The sequence below is a fragment of the Entamoeba invadens genome (genome assembly GCF_000330505.1).
Source record: "Entamoeba invadens IP1 unplaced genomic scaffold scaff_1105074725643, whole genome shotgun sequence".
Lineage (NCBI taxonomy): Eukaryota > Evosea > Mastigamoebida > Endamoebidae > Entamoeba > Entamoeba invadens.
In genome coordinates, this window is record NW_004191777.1 from 559,713 (window position 1) to 577,634 (window position 17,922).

Here is a 17,922-nt window from a genome sequence, read left to right on the forward strand (position 1 = left end):
ACACGCAACTTTAACAACACAAACGGTTGATGTACATATTCACAATTCTGTTTATTTGGAAATCTTTGTTTTTGTGGCTTTGTCAATGTGTTCCAAAAGGCGTCTTGAGAAAATGTTGATCAGCTCATAGTCGAGTGCGTCTGTCATTTGTTTTTGTACGTCGTTGAGAATGGAGTTAACCATGCGCAGTGCCTCTTCAAATGAAAAGAATGGGTACTTCTGCCTTTCTTTGGAGTGTACACCAAGTTCTATACCAAGCGAGTTGATTAGATTGAATAATTTATCGACAGGTACCGACCCAAAAAGCCCACTTTCTGTCAGACAGTCCACAAATAGTGAAAACTCCGTATCGACCCACTGTGATGTGTTTGTGATAACAAGTGTTTTGATTGGGTCTGTTGCCCTGAAGCACGCTTTTATGGCTGCTCCATTTTCTTTGGGCAAGTCAATTGAAATTATTGGATACAAATCGACTGGGAGTTTGTTTGTTCCTTTCAACGCGGTGCAGAACATTACCGAATGCATCACGCTTCCCCCCGCAAACTCGGATGGCACAAAATCTGTGGCATGTGTCTCGAACAGTGACTCTGATTTCCCACTTGTTGAAATAGAAAGTAATGATGGTTTTGGCATTTTGAGAGTGGGGAGGTGGATCAAACATCCTGACAAAAGAAACACTCTTATTTCAAGTGCTTTGTGTTTCATAACGACTCGTGGCACTATTTGCTTTATTGGAACTAATGCAACGGGATACGAGAACTCTTTTTTTTCCAAGAAGAATTGGGATTCGTAGATGTACAACCAAACCTGTTGCGAAGTGAGTTCAAGTAACTCTTTGACTCTTTTGTACGCTTCCAATTCTCCGTGGCTCAACACACAAGACGCAAAACATTTTGTGAGGATCACCAAGAACGTGTCTATCTGTGTTTTGAATATGTGGAGCACTCTCGAGATATTGAACACTGTAATTTCATTTCTTGCAAGGAGAGTTCTTTTCAGCGAGTCTTTCACACGTGTCAAAATCAGTTCGACAAATGGCCGACGCTGTTGGACTGAATTACAAAGCACATGGAATTGAGTCACTTCTGGGCTAAGAAATGGCTTGAGTGGCATCACACCGTATCTCTGCGCAAGATAATAGACATCTGTCGAGAATACGTTTGAGATCAGGGATAGTGGGAAGCTTGTCTCCAAGTAGAGTAAGTCGTCTCTGACGAAAAGAAATGGTGCGGGTGGGATTGCTGTTGGTAATGGTGTTGTTGTATAGTCGACGCGCTTTGAAATATCATATTGACCTGAGCAGTTCTCGAATGTTGAGGTGGTCAAATACATGTTGCTCTCTTAAAGGAAGTTGGTGTGGTTTAACTAATTTCCAGTGGATGATCACCATGATGTCAACAATCACGTCTTATCATTTCTCATTTCAGAGTGACAAACTATAATTAATAACAATTTTTGTGATAAATTAATTATAATGGAAGAAAATTTTTAAAATCACAATTTTGACAGAACGAAAGAAAACTTGAAGGAATAAAAAAAATGTGCTCTTTGTTGGAGGCGCAGTCCAAATACATAACTAAGCTTTGTGGAATTTATGTCAAGAGAGTATTGATTCTCGTTAAATAATATGACACAAAAAATAAAACCAAAATATTGAATCAGGTAAAGATTAACAAAACTAGGCACTGAAAAAGCAAAAATGTCTAATTCGATCGAGCAGAAGATAGCCGACATTGAGCTTGAATTTTCTCGCACACAAGTGAACAAAGCAACAATGCACCATCTTTGTCTTCTTCGAGCGAAGTTAGTGAAATACAAAAAGGAGTTGGCACCTGTTCAGACACGCTCCCAGATCACTGGTGATTTGCTACAAACAATCAAATATGGCGACGTCAGAGTAGGGTTAATAGGGTTCACTGGTGTTGGGAAGTCGACGTTATTTTCTTCAATCAACGAGAGTGATGACACAATCAAAGACAATGTTCTCAACGGCACAAAATGTGTTACAGGTGTTTTGGAGTCCGATGGGATGAAAATAGAAATTTTGGACCTTCCTGGTATTAGTGAGGACAGTACGCGCGTCAAGAAAAACCGTGCCGTGTATGAAATCGCCAAAACGTGTGATCTCCTTATGGTTATTTTGGACGCAACAAACGAGGACGAACAAACCCAAATATTCGAGCAACTTGAGGCGAACGGGTTTCGGCTTAACAAGAAAAAGCCCGACGTTCGGGTTGTGATGAAGGACAGAGGCGGAATTTACGTTTCAGAAGGTAAAAACACAAAGTTGGACAAAACCCATTTGATACAAACACTGAAAAGCGAGTTTTTGGTTGAGAGTTGCGATGTTATTTGTGGCGACGACGAAATCACTGAAGACGATGTCTACGACGCAATGAGTGGCGATGTGTGGTATGGTCCGTCTATCACTGTGATGTGTAAGAGCGACGTGTTGGACGAAGACACAAAAGAAGAAAAATTGAACAAAGAGCAGACGGTGTGTGTATCTGTCGAAGAAGACGAGAACATACAAAAGTGTGTGGAAATGATTTGGGAAAAACTTGGACTGATCAAGACGTATTTAAAATCGAAAAGTGGCGATGTTGATTTGGACACACCAATTGTGTTGATGAAAAGCAAAGCAACTGTTGAGTTGTTCTGCTTCAAAATTAACCGAAATCTAGTAAACGAAATGAAGTATGCTATGGTTTGGGGAACAAGTGTCGAGCACTCTCCACAGCGAGTGAACAGCGATCACATGTTAGACGACGATGATGTGGTTCAAATTGCGAAGTAAATGTCTTAACAGATCACTAATATAATACAGTTCTATGATTCCTCGATTCTAAATTTAATATAACATAAATACTATTCTCATTTGAATTTCAATTGATTTTTGTTAAATATAAATCACTGTATTATAATTTTCTATTACCGAACCATATTTAATTGAAATGTGTATAGTAAAAGAAATGGTACATATTTGTACCATACTAAATGTTAAAATAGCTCATTTTTAAAACAATGAAAAGGTTAATAATAGAATTATTCAAAGAACACGAAAAGTCCCGAAGTTATACGTTTAAAATGCTTTACAAGTTAGAAAAACAGAAGATGAGAAATACTTCAAATAGATGAGTAAAGTATTTGAAAGTTGCCTTCAAATAACAAGTTCTGGCAGTTTGTATAAGTTGGTGAGTAAAAAGGGGACATGTCGTTGTATAGACTAAAAAAAGTGTTAAATAGGAATGGATGTAATAACAATAAAAGAATGCGGACTCCAAAAGGCGTCTAACCAAAAGCGATACCAAAAACAAAAATTGGTGCATTTCAGGAATAATTAGAGTTAGGAGGATTTGGGTAGTTTGCCAAGTTTTGTCACGTATAGAACAGGATTTATACATCTGCAAACAGAACTTACTTATTAAAAATGCGTGCACGTATGGTTGGACCAGGCTCTTCTTCACAGAAACAAAAGGGACCAGTTTGTGACCCAGCGAAATACTACGGCTGCGGCCCAACATCAAACACAAACACTGGATATAGAAAAGGCTCACAAGCCGCCGGACCACTTGCCTCAAAGGGCACATGGGCTGCTACCACTGATATCGGAGCAACTGAAGCTGTAGGAGCCAACACTTATGAAGCCGGATACAGAAAGGGATCACAAGCTGCTGGTCCTTTGGCTTCAAAAGGCACATGGGCTGCTACCGAGGATATTGGAAAAACCGAGGCTGTTGGTGCTGAGCAATATGAAGCTGGTTATAGAAAGGGATCACAAGCTGCTGGACCACTTGCCTCTAAGGGCACGTGGTCTGCTACTACCGATATTGGAAAGACTGAAGCCGTTGGAACCGAACAATATGAGTCTGGTTATAGAAAAGGCTCTGAGGCTGCTGGACCACTTGCTTCGAAGGGTACTTGGGCTGCTACTGCTGATATCGGAAAGACTGAAGCCGTTGGCACTGAGCAGTATGAACAGAATTATAATAAAGCACCAGAAGCTCATGAAGAGGAACAACGCAAACTTGAAGAAGAAACAGCACAAGCTGCACAGGCTGCTGAAGAAGCCGCCCCAGCGCAACAATAAGTGTTGTGATAACTCATTCGTTTCAGTAGCGTTCGTTACTTAAATATAAACAATTATTAAAATTATCGACAAGAAAACAGCAATAAAGTCTGAATTTTGAATGAAAAAAGTCATCGCCAAATTTGAAAAAAAACCTCAAAATGATCCACTTCAACTAAAAAATGTTAAATTGAACATTTGATGGGAATAAAGGCATTACTCCCCTTTTTGTCAACTATAATCCACAAAACTCCTCTTGCAAATTTTCGGAACAAACGCGTTGCAATAGACGGATATGCGATACTACATAGAGTGGCAACAAGAAACGCGAAAAGATTACTTTTACAACACGACACCGCATTTTTGGTCCAAGGGGTAATGGAGTTCGTCACATTTTTTAAGACACAGGGTATCATACCGTTATTTGTGTTTGACGGAGCAACACTCCCAGCTAAAATGAAGACAGAGGAGGCACGACAACTCAAGAGACAACAAGCTTTAGAGAACGCGAAACAATTGGACAAAGAGGGGAAAGACACAATGGCACTCAGTTTTTACAAGAAAGCTATTGACATCACCCCCAAAATGGCCTTTGACGTCATTAATGAGTTACGCCGATCCAATGTAGAGTATGTAGTTGCGCCGTATGAAGCCGATGCCGAATTGGCTTATTTAAGTCGGACTGGATATGTCGATTTAGTTGTGTGTGAAGATAGTGATTTGATACCATACGGGAGCACTGCTATTCTCTTTAAAATGAACGTTGGGGAAGGTGTGGCGGATTTGTATAAGGCAGCAGATTTACCACTTTCGCCATTTGGGAGTAATGTCTCCCTCTTTCTTGTGCAGATAGTATGTGTTGTGGCTGGATGTGATTACTTTGAGGGGATAGAAGGTATTGGGATGAAAAAAGGATTGGAGATGCTGAAGAAGTGTAAGACCGAGAAGGACGCGGTGTTTGAGATCAAGAAAAAGAAGAAGATGTCTGGCGATGAGGCGTTGCAAGTACAACAGAAAATCAGAGAAGCACTTTTTACATTCAATCACCAATATGTTTATGATATTGAAGACAAATTGATTGTTAATTTAACTGAAATAGAGGCGAGTGAAAGAACGTTGTTTGATGATACCACCATTGAAAAGGTATTGGGAAAGAAATTTAGTAATGACATTGGGAAAAAGATAGCGATCGGAAGTATTGATCCGAACACTCTTGAGATTTTTGGCGATATCAAAAGTACAGGAAACACCCCGAAGAAAGCAACTGTTGAGACACAAACACGGAATATTGCGATGCTCCTACAAAGAGTCAAAGAAAAACAAAATGAAGAAGTCGACGAGAAAGGGTGTACAAATGAAGAAGAAAACGTGAACGAAAAAGTTGAGGCAAATGTTTTGGACGGGGACTTTTTGGTAGAAGAAGAGAAGAAGGACGATACTTACAAAAGCATGCTGAATAGTGTGTTGATCGACGGAGACCCATTTGAAAACGTCGACGAGTTCGTTCTCGAAAATGAAGAGTTGATCAACACAAGAAAGAGGGAACCTACAGATCCCGTCACGACAAGCAACTTTATTGGGAATGAGAAGTTGTCGATTGACAGCTTCCAGCCGTTAAGAAAATATGATTGAATTTTTATTAGAAACTAATAGTCTTTTTGTTTAAAAAAATAGGTAAATAAATAAATAATAAAGCGTTTTATTAATTGTCAATTTAGGGTTGACCGGTTTTTTTGAAATTAATTGATAGAAAGTAGTTGGGGATCCCAAACGTGTGATATATTTTTAAAAGAAAGTAAATGTCTTGTATAATAGAGATGAATAATAAGTGTTTGGGAATAGAATCTATTTTTTATAGAAAAAGGAAACCCTACGTTAGTAACTGAAAGAGTTTATTGTCGTTATTTTTTATATGAAATGTACTATTATCAAAAAGTTGGTCATTCTTGAAGTCCACACTACTTTCCACAAATAACCAAATAATCCAAAACCATAGTTTATAGTTCTTAAATAGGTTTAAACTCTTGAAATTGTTTTTTTTTGAAAGACAAAAAAAGAAAAAACTTTCCGTTTTATAAATATGACAACAACTTTTTCTGTAAATAGTTAATAGTAAATAAGCTATATAATAAACCATTCAAAAATATAAGAAGAAGTCATGAAGGAAGTGGAAGTGAAATTTTTTGATTAGGGTTCTTTGGTTCATATATAAGGCGTTCGACATGAACTGAAAGCAACAGTTTCTCAAGAATGATTGTGTATATGGATGTTTTCACTGGTGATGAGATGTATAACGACTCATTCACAATTAGACAAGAAGGATGCATGGATATCATCGACGCCAAATTCATTGAGAAGAGAGAAGAAGACTTCGGAATTGCTTCTAATGCTGATGAAGATGCCGAAGAAGGAGCTGCTGGTGAAGGACTTGATGCCCCAGGCGTCGAGAAGGTCATTGATGTCGTTGAAGGAGCACAACTTGTCCAACAAGATGGGTTCACCAAGTCTGCTTATATGGCACACATCAAGGGGTATTTCAAACACATGATCGAGCACTTGACTGCCACCAACCCAGAAAGAGTTGCTGGCTTCAAGACTGAGGCTCAAGCCTTCGTCAAGAAAGTCATTGAAAACTTCAAGGACTGCACTTTCTACTCCGGAAAGTCCATGGACGTCGATGATGGATGCCTCATTGTTTCAATTTACCACGATGGAACCAACCCAGTCTTCTACTTCTTCAGAGACGGAATGAAACACGAGAGATATTAATATATTTTTATCGTCTATTTATATGTTCACAACTAATTAAAACAATCTATTAATAATACTATAGTTATAGTTTCGTTGTTAAAAATAGAAAATAGTCTATTTTTATTATAAGCAAACCATATCAATAATATTTTATTAATTAAAATATTAATTAATAAAAAAGTAAAAAATGGATAGTTTTTAGAATAGTTTACAAAATTAGAAAAATAGAAAACAAAAGAAGAATGAAAGAAATGGTCTTAATGAAGTTTTTCGAATTCTTGCATGCAACTGACCAAGGCTTTGACTGACTCAATTCTGACCGCATTGTAACATGATGCTCTGAACCCACCGACAGATCTGTGGCCCTTAATTCCAATCATTCCTTGCTTAGTAGCGAAGTTATAGAATTCTTCTTCGAGTGCCTTGTATTCATCGTTCATCACAAAACAAATGTTCATGATAGATCTTGAATCTTTCTCAACAGTCCCTCTGAACAACTTGTTTCTGTCGATTTCTTCATAAAGGATTTTGGCCTTCTCTTCATTCATCTTATGAATAGCTTCAACACCTCCCATCTTCTTAACCCACTTGAGAGTTTGATTGATGGTGTAAATAGAGATCACTGGTGGAGTGTTGTACATCGAGCCATTGGCAATATGGATCTTGTAGTCCATCATGCTTGGGAGTTGTCTTGAGACATGGCCCAAAACTTCGTCTTTGACAATGACAATTGTGACACCAGCGCAACCACAGTTCTTCTGAGCACCAGCGTAGATTAAAGCGTACTTCGAGACATCAACTGGTCTGGAGAGAATATCAGAAGACATATCAGCAACTAATTTGACTGGACAATCAATGTCTTTTTTAATTTCTGAACCATAAATAGTGTTGTTGGTAGTTATATGGAAGTAATCGACATCTTCTGGGATTTTGTATTCAGGGATGTAGGTGTAATTCTTGTCTTTAGATGACGCTACAACTTGGACTTCACCAAAAGCTTTTGCCTCCTTGATAGCTTTAGATGCCCAAACACCGGTGTCAAGATACGCAGCCTTCTTCTCCAACAAATTCATAGCAACCATCAAGAATTGAAGGGAAGCTCCTCCACCCAAGAACAAGACGGAGTACCCAGCTGGGATGTTCAAAACTTCTTTGAAGAGGGCGACAGTCTCGTCCATAATCGCCATCCAATCCTTTGATCTATGAGAAATCTCCAACAGAGACATCCCATTCTTGAAATTTTGAACTGCTTTTGTCGTGTTTTCAATAACTTCATCAGCAAGTGCACAAGGTCCTGCGCCAAAATTGTGAACTGGTCCGGTTCTCATTACTATCTTGATATTTCTTTCGAGTTTCTCGTATTTATTTGAGGTTTCAAAGCGGTGACGTGGAGGACGTCGAGCAAAAGGAAGATGTCTGTGATACAAGAAAGACTCTATTTATACTCGAAGTTTCTGTCTTGAACAGAGCATCAAGGTCGATTTGGTCTCACACCTTCCATTCACTTTTTGTTCATCTTTTTCGTTTACTTCTATTTTTAGTGGTGGAAGAACTGTTAAGCCGTTTCTTTTGAACACAATTTCTATTCCTCCCAACTTCTTCACACTCAAGTCTTATATTTTATTAATTACATACTATATATTATAGTTCATCTGAAACACTTCACAAATTCTGAAGTGTTAAATTTTTTTGACGTTTTGTATACCTCCGAAGATCTAAAATGTTATTATCACAAGATCAAAGACCTCAAAGTCACTTTTGGTTCAAACTCTCTGAACTATTCAATAATAACACTTTTACTATCAATTATAAAATTTGTTTGGATGACACAAAATGAACACTTTATTTATTAATCAATTCATTGAGTTGGATATCATTGGGGTCGATCGTTGTATTTATCTTCGAAACAATCTCATAGATGTTTTGGAGGAAGTTCCGCGTCTGGAACACTTTCTCGTCTTCACCTTTAGCGTTCAAAACAGACTCCATTTTTGCTCTGATGTACTCTTCTACGTCTTTGTCTGTTATTTCCTGTTTAACTATTTTCACAACTTCTTTCTTCTTTGGGACATGCTTTAAAAACTCTGCGACGTCTAATGGACTCACTATTTTGTCATCTATTTTGACAGAAATACCAAACCCAGTCGATGGAAGATACGCCGCCAGTTGTATGTGATAAATTTTAGAATCGCACAATTTGTTCCCATCAAGACTCACACTTGTCAAGTTATACAGTCGGCTAAAAGCTTCTTTCACGTTGTCCAAGTCTTCAATCAAATTATTCTTAAACGACTTTGAGTTATTTTATTCCTTCCTTTCGAAGACAACAAACGATAGTTCGAAGTTGTAAAAAGACACCGAACGGACAGAGGGTAGTGATCTTATTGTTATCAAGTGAAATCGACGAGATGGACCCAACTATTTGACAATTCACATTTTCAATTCTGTTGTTGTTCCCAACAAAGACGTCGAGAGGTCTCTCTCCGATGTTTTCCAAGCATGTCAAGTTGTTATTCGACACGTCAAGAAACTTAAGTCTTGGGAAATTGGTTGGTGTAAAACTGCCTTTTTTAATTTCAAATAAGTTGCATCGCGTGACATAAAGGGTCTCCAAGCTTTTCCACTCTTTCAAGTCAGAAAACAGTATTTCTTCGGCTACTGTTTGCTCGACATTGTCGACACGAACTTCCTTTAAAGTCTCTGGGAGGTTTCCTAACACGTACTTCCCTGAAAGTCCAAGGATTTCAAAACGAAGCAACGGCGAGACGGAAACAAAGGTCACTTTAACTTCCTCAACAACAGTTCCTTTCTCTTCACTCTCCGGTATAATTTTCAAATGAGTTAACCGACGGAGTAAAGCGCGAATGGGTTCTCCAGATGGTAATGTCACAATAGTATTTAAATTAGTAATTATTTTAGGGTTAACTATCATTGGTCGCACAGTTTGTTGACGTAAAGTACTTAAAGCAACGTCGAGTGTTGTGTTTCCCGTAAGGGGAACTTCCTCCTCTTTACCTTTTGCTTCGAAAATGGAGCGGAAAGATATCATCTCTTTTTCAAGTTCGTCTGCTATATATATAGTATTGAGTTTAGTTGAATAATAGTGATCTTTTTATTAATAAATAAATAATTATTTATTTATTAATGAATAAATATGAAGATATTAAATAACTCAATTTTATACTTAATAAAACTAAACTAAAAAGAATAAATGACACAAACAGAAGACAGCATAAGAGAAAACGAACGACTCAAAGATATGATTAGTCACTACATAGAAACGCTGGTAGACTGCGCGGAGAATTATATGCAAAATGAAGACCACCCCGACCAAGTGGTACAAAACCAATACCAAGACACTCTCAAAAACATTTTAATAACAAGAAACCAAATCATTGGACACATCGAAGCACTTAAACTCAGTCAACGTAACCCGGAGAGTATAAGGGATGAAAGAGCATTCAAACAAGAATACCAACAAAGTGTCGTCAATAACACCGAGACAATCACAAACGACCACCCCAAATTGAAGGAACTGAGAAGAAGAATGTGGGCTGCAAAGCATACAGAACCATTCCCAGAAGACGATAATGAGATCATCGTTCAAACCACAAACACATTCATTTGCCCACTCACGAAAAGGAGATTTGTCGAGCCATATAAGTCGAAAGTGTGTGGACACATATTTTCAAAGGATGCGATTTTCAACTTGATTGGACATGTCAAACAGATGAAATGCCCCTTTGCGGGATGTGACAAAATGGTTACCAAAGATGACTTTCAGTTGGACTATGAAACAGTGCACGCGATGGAGCGAGAAGCCAACACTAAAATGTCAGAGGACGACTCCGATGATGGTGAGATTGTTTAATTGTGAGTTGCTTGATTTAAGCACAGTGATTTTAACCAACCATTAGATTGTCGCGAAGCACCTTTCGAACGAGTTTTGAAATAAAAATAGATAATGTTTTGTTTTCAATTTTTTTAACAAGTCGGGATAACCCTACTTTTTGATAGCTTTTAAACTGATATATACGAAAAGAGTGTCAATGGACGGAAGAAAGATATGGTTTTTAACACTGACACAAAGATGTAACTTGAGGTGCAAGTACTGTGGAAGTGACGAAGTCTATGACACGGACATGGAAGACTTAAACCCGTGGCCAATGGAAATAGATTACGATCTTACTGTTCTGAAGAAATTGGGAGAAGAAGTTAACCCTATTATTTGTTTCTATGGAGGTGAGCCATTACTTCGCCCTGACATCATATACGAAGTTATGGATATGATTCCACATGCAGAATTCATCTTTCAAACGAATGGGACATTGTTGAGCACCATAAAAACTGAATATGTGAATAGGGTTGGCACGATATTAATATCATTGGACGGAGACTCGAAGAGAACAAATTTCAAAAGAGGTGCCAACACATATGAAAAAGCTATTGAAAACGTGAAGCTGATAAGAATGAATGGGTACAAAGGAGATTTGGTAGCACGAATGACTGTTTCTAAAGGATCACAGATATATGAGGATGTTAACCATTTGATTAACTTGAAGTTTTTCGATCATGTCCACTGGCAACTGGACGTGTGTTGGGACTCACCAGCATACGTGTCTTGGGACTTTAAGTTCATTGAGTGGAGAGACACTGATTACCTCCCAGGTATTCATAGATTGGTTTCTGAGTGGGTCGACGTGATGAAATTTTCGGGAAAGGTGATGGGCATTGCGCCATTCACAGCGATGATGTATTCGATACTCACCGGAGAAAAAATGGCACACGTCCGGTGTGGGTCTGGATTCACGTCATTCAATATTGCGACCAATGGTGATATCACTGCTTGCCCTATAGCACCAGACATGGACATTTATGGAAAAGTCCAAGACAAAGACTTTGTCGAAGAGAAGATGGTGAACAAAGCCAAATTGATTGATCCATGCAACAAAGAACATTGCGATGTATTTGAACTTTGTGGAGGAAGATGTTTATATGCAAATGGTTCGAAGTGGTGGGGTGACGAAGGGTTCAATGAAGTGTGTAAAAGCATACGAGGGTATATTAAAGAGATTCAGGACGTTGTACCAACCGTGAAACAACTGATTGAGGAAGGGAAATTGAAGATTGAGGATTTCCACTATCCCAAGTTCAACAACTCAATAGAAGTGATTCCATAATTTATTGTTTTCGTTGTTTTCTTTATACACAGAAATTGAAATGAAGAAACCCTAAAATGAATTAAAGGACAGCAGCCTTCTTTGCCGCTATACGTTCACTCTCTCTCTTAGCTCGTTCTTCGTCTTGTTGTCTCTTCTTCTTTTCTTCAGGCGTCATCAAAGACTCTTCAAACGCTTTTTGTTCGGCTGCTTCCTTCTTTGCCCATTCTTTACGTTGAGCTGCTTTCTTCTCTTGTTCGGCTTTACGTTTAGCTTCTCTGTCTTGTTTAGCTTTTTCTCTCTCAGCCTTTCTTTCTGCTGTTCTTCTCTTCATGACTTCCATTGGATCTTCACCAGCCATCGTCTCGGTAAATTCCTTCTTTCGTTCTTCTAAGTCCGCCTCCGCTCTCTTTTTAATTCTCTCCATCTTCTTCTTTTGATCATTTTCTTCCTCTTCCTTCCGCTTTTTCTCCTCTTCGTCTCGGCGCTTTCGCTCAGCCTCTTGCCTCTTAAGATCATCCAATTCTCGCTGTTTTCTCGCGTCAAGACGTTCTTTTTGTTTACGCATTCTGTCCTCCTCCATCTGTCTTCTTCGTTCTTCCATATCCTTTCTCGCCTTCTCTCGAGCAGATTGAATCGCCTTAAGTCGATCTTCACGCTCATTATGTCTCTTCATTGCAGGGTCTTCATTCTCTAATTTCTTCTGTCGCTCAGCTTCTTTGGCCGCAGCTTCCTTCTTAAGTTGCTCGTCACGTTCTTCCGCTTTTCTCTCCTCTTCCTCTTCTTTACGCATTTTCTCTTCTTCGTCGTCAGAGTCGATTTTGGTTGCTTTCGCGTCTTTTTTGTTATCAACTTCGTCGTCGGACTCTTCGGATACTTTACGGTTCAAAGCAGCAAACGCCTTTGCTTTTGCGTCATCGGCGGCCGCTAAGTCCTTTTTGTCTTTGTCGTTCTTCGCATTACGCTCTTTCTTCTTTTTCATGATGTCTGCTAAGTCGTCGTCCGAAAGATCATTGTCGCTATCAAGCGAATCTTTTTTGGCTGCAGTCTTCGTGTCCGTTTTTTTGGTTGGTACGTCGTCATCATCGGAATCAGACAAGTCAATTTTCTTTGGAGCCGCCTTCTTTGGTTTAATATCATCATCACTATCGGATAAGTCTAGTGAGTCTTTTTTTGCTGCAGTCTTAGCTGCTGGCTTTTTCGGAGATAAATTGTCATCGTCGGAGTCAGACAAGTCAATTTTTTTTGTGGCTGTCTTTTTAGCTGGTTTTATATCATCATCACTATCTGACAAGTCTAATGAATCCTTTTTAGCTGGGGCCTTAGCTGCTGGTTTCTTGTCAAGTAAGTCATCGTCATCGCTGTCTGATAAGTCGACTTTTTTGGCAGTAGCCTTTTTTGCTGGTTTAATATCGTCATCACTGTCGCTAAGGTCTAAAGAGTCTTTCTTAGCAGCAGGTTTTTTTGGTGACAAGTCATCATCGGAGTCACTTAAATCCATCTTTTTTGTCGCTGCTTTCTTGGCTGGTTTTTTGTCCAACAAATCGTCATCATCATCACTGTCTGACAGGTCAATTTTCTTGGCAGCCGTCTTCTTTGGTTTGACATCCAAGTCATCGTCGCTATCACTTAGATCAACTTTCTTCGCTGGTGCTTTCGCAGCAGGTTTTTTGTCTAACAAGTCATCGTCATCAGAATCGGACAAGTCAATTTTCTTGGCAGCGGTTTTTTTAGCCGGTTTTATATCATCGTCGCTATCGGATAAGTCTAATGAGTCTTTCTTCGCTGCGGTCTTAGCTGCTGGTTTCTTATCTAACAGATCATCGTCATCGGAATCAGACAAACTGATCTTCTTTGTGGCTGTCTTTTTAGCTGGTTTGATATCGTCATCACTATCTGACAAATCTAGTGAGTCTTTTTTAGCAACTGCTTTTTTTGTTGGTTTCTTATCTAACAAATCATCATCGTCACTGTCTGATAAGTCGATTTTTTTAGTCGCAGTCTTCTTTGGTTTCAAATCAAGGTCATCATCAGAGTCACTCAAATCGAGTTTTTTTGACGGTGCTTTAGCAGCAGGTTTCTTATCTAACAAGTCATCGTCGTCACTGTCTGACAAACTAATTTTTTTTGTTGCTGTCTTTTTTGGCTTGATATCCAAATCATCATCACTGTCTGAGTCACTTAAATCCATTTTCTTTGCTGCTGCTTTCTTTGTTGGTTTAGTATCCAAGAGATCGTCATCGTCACTATCACTCAAATCAATTTTTTTAGACGCTGTTTTCTTTGGTTTAATATCCAAGTCGTCGTCTGAGTCTGACAGATTAATTTTTTTCGCTGACGCCTTTTTAGTTGGTTTAATATCCAAGTCGTCATCATCTGAATCACTTAAGTCGATCTTTTTTGAAGCTGGTTTCTTAGCAGCGGGTTTTCCTGAAAGGAGGTCGTCGTCGCTATCACTAAGATCAAACTTTTTCGAAGAAGTCTTCTTTGGTTTAAAGTCCAAGTCACTGTCTGAGTCGCTCATTTTTTGTTTTAGTTCTATTCCAAGTTCCATTAATGGACGTGCAACAATTTCAATTTCGTCGGACTATCTTTCAACAAAATAACGGGGGTTTAGTTATTTGCTTTTTGAAAAGTTTTTTCAATCCACTTCCCTTTTCAAGTTGTTTTTGAAAATAATTAACTATAATGGTATCACATTGTTATTATAGTTTTAAAATTTGTTTTCCAAAAAATTTTTTATAGTTTTTTATTTTTTGGCATTTACTGTCTCTGTTTACTATTTTCTTTTATTACTATTAAAGTTTAATTACCAACTATTTTATTTAGTAAAAAATTTTAGAAAATTGGTAAAATTTATCAATCAACAAAATAGTATATAATTACTGTAATTTTATATAGTTTTTTAGTATAGTAAAAATATTAAAATAATATTTAATAACGAATTATTATAAATAATAAAACAAATAGTTAATGTAACCATAATTTTGGTTATATTAAAATACAGTGAATATTTTTCGTGAGGAATAAAAAACGAATAACAAAAAAATTTAAAATGTTTTTCAAACCCTCCAAAAAAAGAACTCAATGTTTCATTACTAATGTACGCAATACAGCAGCAACAACAAACCACACAAAAGTACATTAAGGACTACAGGTTCTTTTCTTTCGACTTTGTTACACAAACCGTTTGTCAAAGTCAAAGTGTCGTTCCATCAAGTCCAGAGATACAATCGAAAAAGTACACGCCACTTACTGTTGTTAACACACAGCAAAGTGCTCAAATCACAAGCTCAATGTACAAACCCCAAGTATTCAACACAAATTTTCAACAACAACCTTCACACCCTCAAGAAACAAAGTTTCAGCAACAAAGTTTTCAAGGCACTCAACAGAGCATGAACGGTGTTCTTCAACAGAATATCAAAGTGCTGACTCCTCCCTTTTCATTACCAAAGACAGAACCACCAAAGACTCAAGAGGTTAACCCCATCAATGCAAAAGGGGTTGGTTTCCAACCACCACTTATTTTGCAACAAAATAATGTTCAACCCGCTCACCAAAGTACTGTCGCACAACAACCAATACTTAATGAAAACAAACTCGAAGTCGTCAATCAAAACTTGGCAACTCCAACCAAAGAAGAAATCAAAGAAGCTGTGCCTCTGAATTTCAATGGAAACGAAGAAGTTAAAAAGATGATAGAAATTCCAAATATGTCAGTTCCTCAAAAAAGTGAACTTCCTGTGCAACACCAAATCGAGGAGATTCCAAAGGAACATTCAGATGCACCACAACAACTTCAACAACACACTCAAATCACACAAATCCCTCAACCAATGCAAATTCCTCAAGAACTTCCAACAGTTCAAGTCACTCAAGACAATCAACCACCTCAACCAATGGACGCACAACCACCATTGGACTTCATAGAATTGCAAGTGGAAGAGCCTTTGGATTCGCCTCAAACATCAGTGCCAATTCAGCCACCCCCAGTTTCACAACAACAAATTGACCCACCAAAGCTTCCAGACCCAGAACACATGACTCCTCTACAAAGGAAAAACTACGAGAACGAGAAACGGAAAATGGACGCCAAAGTTAATCCTTATTCCAACCAAGGACCACCAACAGTTCCTCTGAAAGGTTACATGATTAAGGAAGTGTATGGTGTTCGTGTTCCTATTATATACAGACAAGGGTTTGTTTTCTCAAGAATCTATCTTAAAATAGATTCTCTATATAGTTAATTAATAACAATTTAACTATACAACAAACTATTGGTTTTACACTTAGATGCTACGAATTACTCAACAAACACTTCTGCCAAATGGGATATTCACCAGAGGAAGCGCGTGCGCACGCAATTGAAGAAGAGAAGGCGCTCTCCGAGCACTCGTCTGATTCCCAGAATTTCTTGATCCACCGATCACGGCGGTTCAAAATCCTCGGCATTGAGTTGCCGAAACAGAAGAAAGACAAACCAAAGAAGAAAGAAAAGAAGGTGGCCAAGCAGTGAGTAACTTATAGATATAATTCAGGTATACAGTTACGGTTCGACAATACACTTATGAATTACGACAGTTTGAGGATGTTCTGCAACTTTTGTTTGCTCACTTTCAACGAGACGACCCCACGACGTATTGTTATAAGTCCTCTCTCGCTTAACCACTTTAGAGTCTTTTTGTATGCTAAGAACGACACGGTTTTGTTTGTTGCACTGAATGCATTAAAGCACTGTTCAATGCTACAAGCATCGCCACAGACTATCCCAGAAAGGACTTCCTTTTCTAAACTACTTAACGAAGCTGTTTGATCCAAAACAACAGCCGATCTTGTCTTTGTCTTCGGAGCGTCTTGTGTTACTACGGGCGTAACGAACCAACTTTGATCTTTCCACCTGTCTCCCGTTATTGTGTTAATCACGAGTCGCATTTTGATCATTTGAGCAAAGGAAAAGAGGAAGGGTCCATCGACTGAATTGGTGTTAAGAATGAATCGTGTTGTTGGGAAATTTGATATTAAAGTTGGAAGTAAGTCGATGAAGAATTGCCTGTGGGAAAGGAGAAAGGGAGTGTCAATGTCGTTGAGTACAAATAGGTAATTTCGCTTCACTTCTTTCGTTGGTGACAAATTGGAGAGAATGTAATTCACGTCCGCAGTCGTTTTGAAAGAGAAGTCTTGGTTGATTGGATACGTTGTTGTTATTTTGTTGTATATCTGGAATAATGCACACGCACAGTTTCTCTCGTTCGTAAAGTGTGAACAATTGATATATTTCGGTGATAACCCTTTAATTCTCTCCACTAAAGATTTTGTTGAGTAACACGATTTGTCACAAAGACCAGTGTTTAAAACGTTGTGACAAATAATGGTACATGGCATCAGAGAAGATTTGTAGAATGAATTTCCAATGGTTCCATCTGTCTCCGATTTTTGAATTCTTTCTGTGAGATCAAAGCATTTAAAAGTCATCTTCTTTTTTGGAAGGAATTCGAGTAATGTTGATGACATTTGTTTGATGTGGAAAGTCTTTTTGTCTTCTTCCATTTGAATAAATGAGTTTTTCTTTTTTGTACCTTTTCACAAATTTTAAATAACATATATTATATTATTATTTATATTCACTATATTATAATATATATATATATATATTATATTAGATATTAGATATCTATTATGATAGTAAATAATATTGACAAAGAAGAAACATTTTTGTTCCAAATTCTTTGTTTTAAAAAATGAAAAAAATAGAAAACGAATAGAATTATTAAAATTAAAGCGAACTAGAAAATTAAAGGAATGAGTAAACCCAACATCTCAGCAAATGTGTGTTCTTTAATCGTAACAAAGGAAAAAAAATACAATTTGAATATTAACGGTTAGATTGTCATAGTTGGTGCAAGTGCTGTTGGAAAGACAAGTTTGTCGAATCAGTTGGTT

At 37.9% G+C, this 17,922-nt stretch overlaps 13 protein-coding genes across 13 annotated transcripts; 8 read left to right on the forward strand and 5 right to left on the reverse strand.

Annotated features, from left to right (window-relative positions):
- Window positions 1–51: 51 nt before the first annotated feature.
- On the reverse strand, window positions 52–1,332 carry EIN_083720 (hypothetical protein; the record flags this gene model as incomplete). Its single annotated transcript, XM_004184528.1, has 1 exon — window positions 52–1,332. The coding sequence occupies one exon, from the start codon at window positions 1,330–1,332 to the stop codon at window positions 52–54; it is 1,281 nt and encodes a 426-aa protein (XP_004184576.1).
- A 367-nt stretch (window positions 1,333–1,699) lies between these two features.
- On the forward strand, window positions 1,700–2,797 carry EIN_083730 (developmentally-regulated GTP-binding protein, putative; the record flags this gene model as incomplete). The annotated part of the gene is made up of 1 exon (XM_004184529.1): window positions 1,700–2,797. One exon carries the CDS (start codon window positions 1,700–1,702, stop codon window positions 2,795–2,797), a length of 1,098 nt encoding a protein of 365 aa, XP_004184577.1.
- A 633-nt stretch (window positions 2,798–3,430) lies between these two features.
- EIN_083740 (hypothetical protein) lies at window positions 3,431–4,090 on the forward strand (the record flags this gene model as incomplete). The annotated part of the gene is made up of 1 exon (XM_004184530.1): window positions 3,431–4,090. The coding sequence occupies one exon, from the start codon at window positions 3,431–3,433 to the stop codon at window positions 4,088–4,090; it is 660 nt and encodes a 219-aa protein (XP_004184578.1).
- A 180-nt stretch (window positions 4,091–4,270) lies between these two features.
- EIN_083750 (exodeoxyribonuclease, putative) lies at window positions 4,271–5,701 on the forward strand (the record flags this gene model as incomplete). The annotated part of the gene is made up of 1 exon (XM_004184531.1): window positions 4,271–5,701. The coding sequence occupies one exon, from the start codon at window positions 4,271–4,273 to the stop codon at window positions 5,699–5,701; it is 1,431 nt and encodes a 476-aa protein (XP_004184579.1).
- Window positions 5,702–6,319: 618 nt separating this feature from the next.
- On the forward strand, window positions 6,320–6,838 carry EIN_083760 (hypothetical protein; the record flags this gene model as incomplete). Its single annotated transcript, XM_004184532.1, has 1 exon — window positions 6,320–6,838. One exon carries the CDS (start codon window positions 6,320–6,322, stop codon window positions 6,836–6,838), a length of 519 nt encoding a protein of 172 aa, XP_004184580.1.
- A 239-nt stretch (window positions 6,839–7,077) lies between these two features.
- On the reverse strand, window positions 7,078–8,148 carry EIN_083770 (phosphoserine aminotransferase, putative; the record flags this gene model as incomplete). Its single annotated transcript, XM_004184533.1, has 1 exon — window positions 7,078–8,148. The coding sequence occupies one exon, from the start codon at window positions 8,146–8,148 to the stop codon at window positions 7,078–7,080; it is 1,071 nt and encodes a 356-aa protein (XP_004184581.1).
- A 514-nt stretch (window positions 8,149–8,662) lies between these two features.
- EIN_083780 (hypothetical protein) lies at window positions 8,663–9,869 on the reverse strand (the record flags this gene model as incomplete). The annotated part of the gene is made up of 2 exons (XM_004184534.1): window positions 8,663–9,112; window positions 9,153–9,869. 2 exons carry the CDS (start codon window positions 9,867–9,869, stop codon window positions 8,663–8,665), a joined length of 1,167 nt encoding a protein of 388 aa, XP_004184582.1.
- A 162-nt stretch (window positions 9,870–10,031) lies between these two features.
- EIN_083790 (hypothetical protein) lies at window positions 10,032–10,691 on the forward strand (the record flags this gene model as incomplete). Its single annotated transcript, XM_004184535.1, has 1 exon — window positions 10,032–10,691. The coding sequence occupies one exon, from the start codon at window positions 10,032–10,034 to the stop codon at window positions 10,689–10,691; it is 660 nt and encodes a 219-aa protein (XP_004184583.1).
- A 178-nt stretch (window positions 10,692–10,869) lies between these two features.
- EIN_083800 (hypothetical protein) lies at window positions 10,870–12,000 on the forward strand (the record flags this gene model as incomplete). Its single annotated transcript, XM_004184536.1, has 1 exon — window positions 10,870–12,000. One exon carries the CDS (start codon window positions 10,870–10,872, stop codon window positions 11,998–12,000), a length of 1,131 nt encoding a protein of 376 aa, XP_004184584.1.
- A 61-nt stretch (window positions 12,001–12,061) lies between these two features.
- On the reverse strand, window positions 12,062–14,533 carry EIN_083810 (Nexilin, putative; the record flags this gene model as incomplete). The annotated part of the gene is made up of 1 exon (XM_004184537.1): window positions 12,062–14,533. The coding sequence occupies one exon, from the start codon at window positions 14,531–14,533 to the stop codon at window positions 12,062–12,064; it is 2,472 nt and encodes an 823-aa protein (XP_004184585.1).
- A 547-nt stretch (window positions 14,534–15,080) lies between these two features.
- Window positions 15,081–16,498, forward strand: EIN_083820 (hypothetical protein; the record flags this gene model as incomplete). Its single annotated transcript, XM_004184538.1, has 2 exons — window positions 15,081–16,180; window positions 16,276–16,498. 2 exons carry the CDS (start codon window positions 15,081–15,083, stop codon window positions 16,496–16,498), a joined length of 1,323 nt encoding a protein of 440 aa, XP_004184586.1.
- A 56-nt stretch (window positions 16,499–16,554) lies between these two features.
- Window positions 16,555–17,529, reverse strand: EIN_083830 (hypothetical protein; the record flags this gene model as incomplete). The annotated part of the gene is made up of 1 exon (XM_004184539.1): window positions 16,555–17,529. One exon carries the CDS (start codon window positions 17,527–17,529, stop codon window positions 16,555–16,557), a length of 975 nt encoding a protein of 324 aa, XP_004184587.1.
- A 252-nt stretch (window positions 17,530–17,781) lies between these two features.
- Window positions 17,782–17,920, forward strand: EIN_083840 (hypothetical protein; the record flags this gene model as incomplete). Its single annotated transcript, XM_004184540.1, has 2 exons — window positions 17,782–17,808; window positions 17,866–17,920. Coding segments are annotated over 2 exons (82 nt in total), but the record flags the coding sequence as incomplete, so codon positions are not given.
- Window positions 17,921–17,922: the final 2 nt, after the last annotated feature.